Genomic DNA, 2,668 nt, shown 5'->3' on the forward strand with positions numbered 1-2,668 from the left:
AGGCCTCTTTCTCCTTTTCCTTGCTTGCTTGCATGTTGGGTTCCCCCCCCATATCTTTTTTCTTCTTTCCTTTCTTCCTCCCTCCCTCCTTCTGTCCCTCCATTTCATTAATATTTCTTTCTTTCTCCTTTTCTTTCTTCATTGACAAGCACTCTGTTACTATTTAGGATAATTTTGATAACTTTGCTTTTGAGAAGAAACTAGTACTATTACTACAAAATGTATCTTCTAGATAATTTGTATACTTTTAAATATTATTACTTTCCTTCTTGTACAAGAGCACTGAAAAAAAGTTTGGGTAAGAAAGGAACAAGTTTAATTACTTGGAAATATGTTTTATATTTTCACAATGAGGGAAAACACCACCTATGAATTTTGGTTTCAAAGAAGAACAAGGAAATTGTTTAATGTGAGTGTAGGATGCTGTATTACATGTCTCTGATAAGGTTAATATGACTGAATTATAGGCACAAAGCATTGAAATAAATTAGAAGCTGTAGTTAAACATTTAGAGTATTTTCTTCTTTCATTTTACTTTGATTCATCAAAACTGATTTTTTTGAGAACAATGCAATCCTCTTTATGGAGTCATTAAAACCTTGTTTCACTTGCTTGTTCCTCAGGGTATAAATGAAGGGGTTCAACAAGAGTGCAACAGATGTGGTGAGCACTGAGATGCCCTTATTTATGGCCACCTCCTCCTTTGCTGAGGGCTTGATGTAGATGAAGATGCACCTGCCATATGTGATGGAAATGACAATCATGTGGGAAGAGCAGGTGGAAAAGGCCTTTTTTCTCTGTTGAACAGAGGGAAACCTGAGAATTGTCCTGATGATGTGTGTGTAGGACAGAATCACACACACTAGGGTGATGATGAGTCCAAATACAGCCACAAGAATAACCACTTTTTCTATTACATGTGTATTTGAGCATGAGATCTTTAGGAGGGGACCTGCATCGCAGATAAAATGATCAACTGTATTGGAGTCACAGAATTCAAGCTGGAGGCCCAAGCTAAGGGGTGGGAGAATGATTATCAAGCCAGATCCCCAACAACAGAAGACTAGTAAGCTACATACTCTGCTGTTAATGATGGTCGTGTAATGCAGGGGTTCACAGATAGCAATGTAGTGGTCATAGGACATGGCTGCCAGGAGAAAAAATTCTGTAGCTCCAAAAAGAATAACAAAAAATATTTTACTGGCACAAGCATTGTAGGTAATGGTATTGTCCCCAGTTGACATGCTGTACAGGAATCTAGGAATACAGGCAGTGGTAAATGACACTTCTAAGAAGGAAAAATTTCTGAGGAAAAAGTACATAGGGGTTTTCAGATGAGAGTCGACCAATGTGAGGGTGATAATAGTTATGTTCCCTGTTACACTCAACATGTAGGTGAGAAATAGGAAGGAAAAAATCAGGATTTGCAGTTGAGGATCATCTGTGAGTCCCAAAAGGATAAAAGTTGTTATTTCTGTGTGGTTTCTCATCACTGGCTTTTGAACTCTGCTCAGTAAGCATGTAAATATCAAAGAGAGTTCAGGAAGAGATAGATACTCAAATTCTGTAGCAAAAGACTGTGCTTATAAAAGCCAAGCAAACAAGGCTCCAATAAATTCCCCCTTTCACACCATAATCAACATTGCCAGTAGTCCAATAATCTTTCTGAATATTCCATGTATCAGTGACAGATTATTGCTTCAGAATTCATGTTGTAAAATAATCCAACTTTTCCTCACATCATTCTTTGCCCTTCAAAATTAAAAAGCATTGCTGATTTTTTTATAATTCATTACATGGACTAGATTTAGAAATAAAGGGAAAAAAAGACCATGTTACTTGATGTTTAATTAAACATTCTTTATCCAACAAACATTGTAAATGGAGCATATCTGGATAATTCAGAAAATGAGTTCCCTTCAATTGTGACTCAGGTTGCATTATGGGTAAGATGCATTTATCCTGCAAAACAAACAACAATGACAAAAATGCACAACTCAGGAGCCTGAGATTGTCGTTTGTCTCTTTATTCTTCTCTGTCTGTAGTCCTTACTCATAATTTAAAGGTGGTTTGATGTACACCTATTTTAACTAAAGTACAAAACACTATTGTGTTCAAGATATTTACAAATGGAATATCTTCATAAGCAATGAGGTGATTTTTCAGTTTACTAGCTGTCGTCCGATTTCTCTGAAAGCCCCCGAAGATAAAAATACATTTAACATCACTAAATATAGTCTTCTAGGCTGTGCTTTTTGTTCGTTATGGTTTTTAATTCCTTTGCAAAGATAGAGTGTCAGCACCTTCTCTGCGTACCCACGCTCAATGTAGTATTTTAGCCTCCGAGACTTGACTTTCACTTTTCTTCACACCTGCAGCAACTTCACTACTGTTGGAGCCATGGCACAATTTTTGAAGTTATTTTGTGTGGCATCCCCACAATATATTTTTTAATTTAAGTTCAGCCATTCTTTAAACAGATTCCATGTCATCGTTTTGATTTTCTCCTCCTTCAAGACCTACACAGTCTCCTCACTATTTGTCTATGAAGTATTGCTGTTCCCCAATATTCTATGTTGAGACCTCTCCCTTCTTGTTTTCTGTTTGTGGTTTTTCCTACTCCATATTCTACATGGTGATTTCACTCCATGCCATTGATTTCATTGT

General features: G+C 36.7%; 1 protein-coding gene across 1 annotated transcript; it reads right to left on the minus strand.

Moving 5' to 3' along the window:
• Positions 1–500: 500 nt before the first annotated feature.
• On the minus strand, positions 501–1,490 carry LOC130679328 (olfactory receptor 6C2-like). Its single transcript, XM_057487931.1, has one exon. It carries the CDS (start codon positions 1,488–1,490, stop codon positions 501–503), a length of 990 nt encoding a protein of 329 aa, XP_057343914.1.
• Positions 1,491–2,668: the final 1,178 nt, after the last annotated feature.

Source organism: Manis pentadactyla, chromosome 10, assembly GCF_030020395.1.
Source record: "Manis pentadactyla isolate mManPen7 chromosome 10, mManPen7.hap1, whole genome shotgun sequence".
Classification (NCBI taxonomy): domain Eukaryota; kingdom Metazoa; phylum Chordata; class Mammalia; order Pholidota; family Manidae; genus Manis; species Manis pentadactyla.

Bases quoted from the DNA above. Each gene is read 5' to 3' on its own strand.
- LOC130679328 (XM_057487931.1), bottom strand. From the start codon at position 1,490: ATGAGAAACCACACAGAAATAACAACTTTTATCCTTTTGGGACTCACA.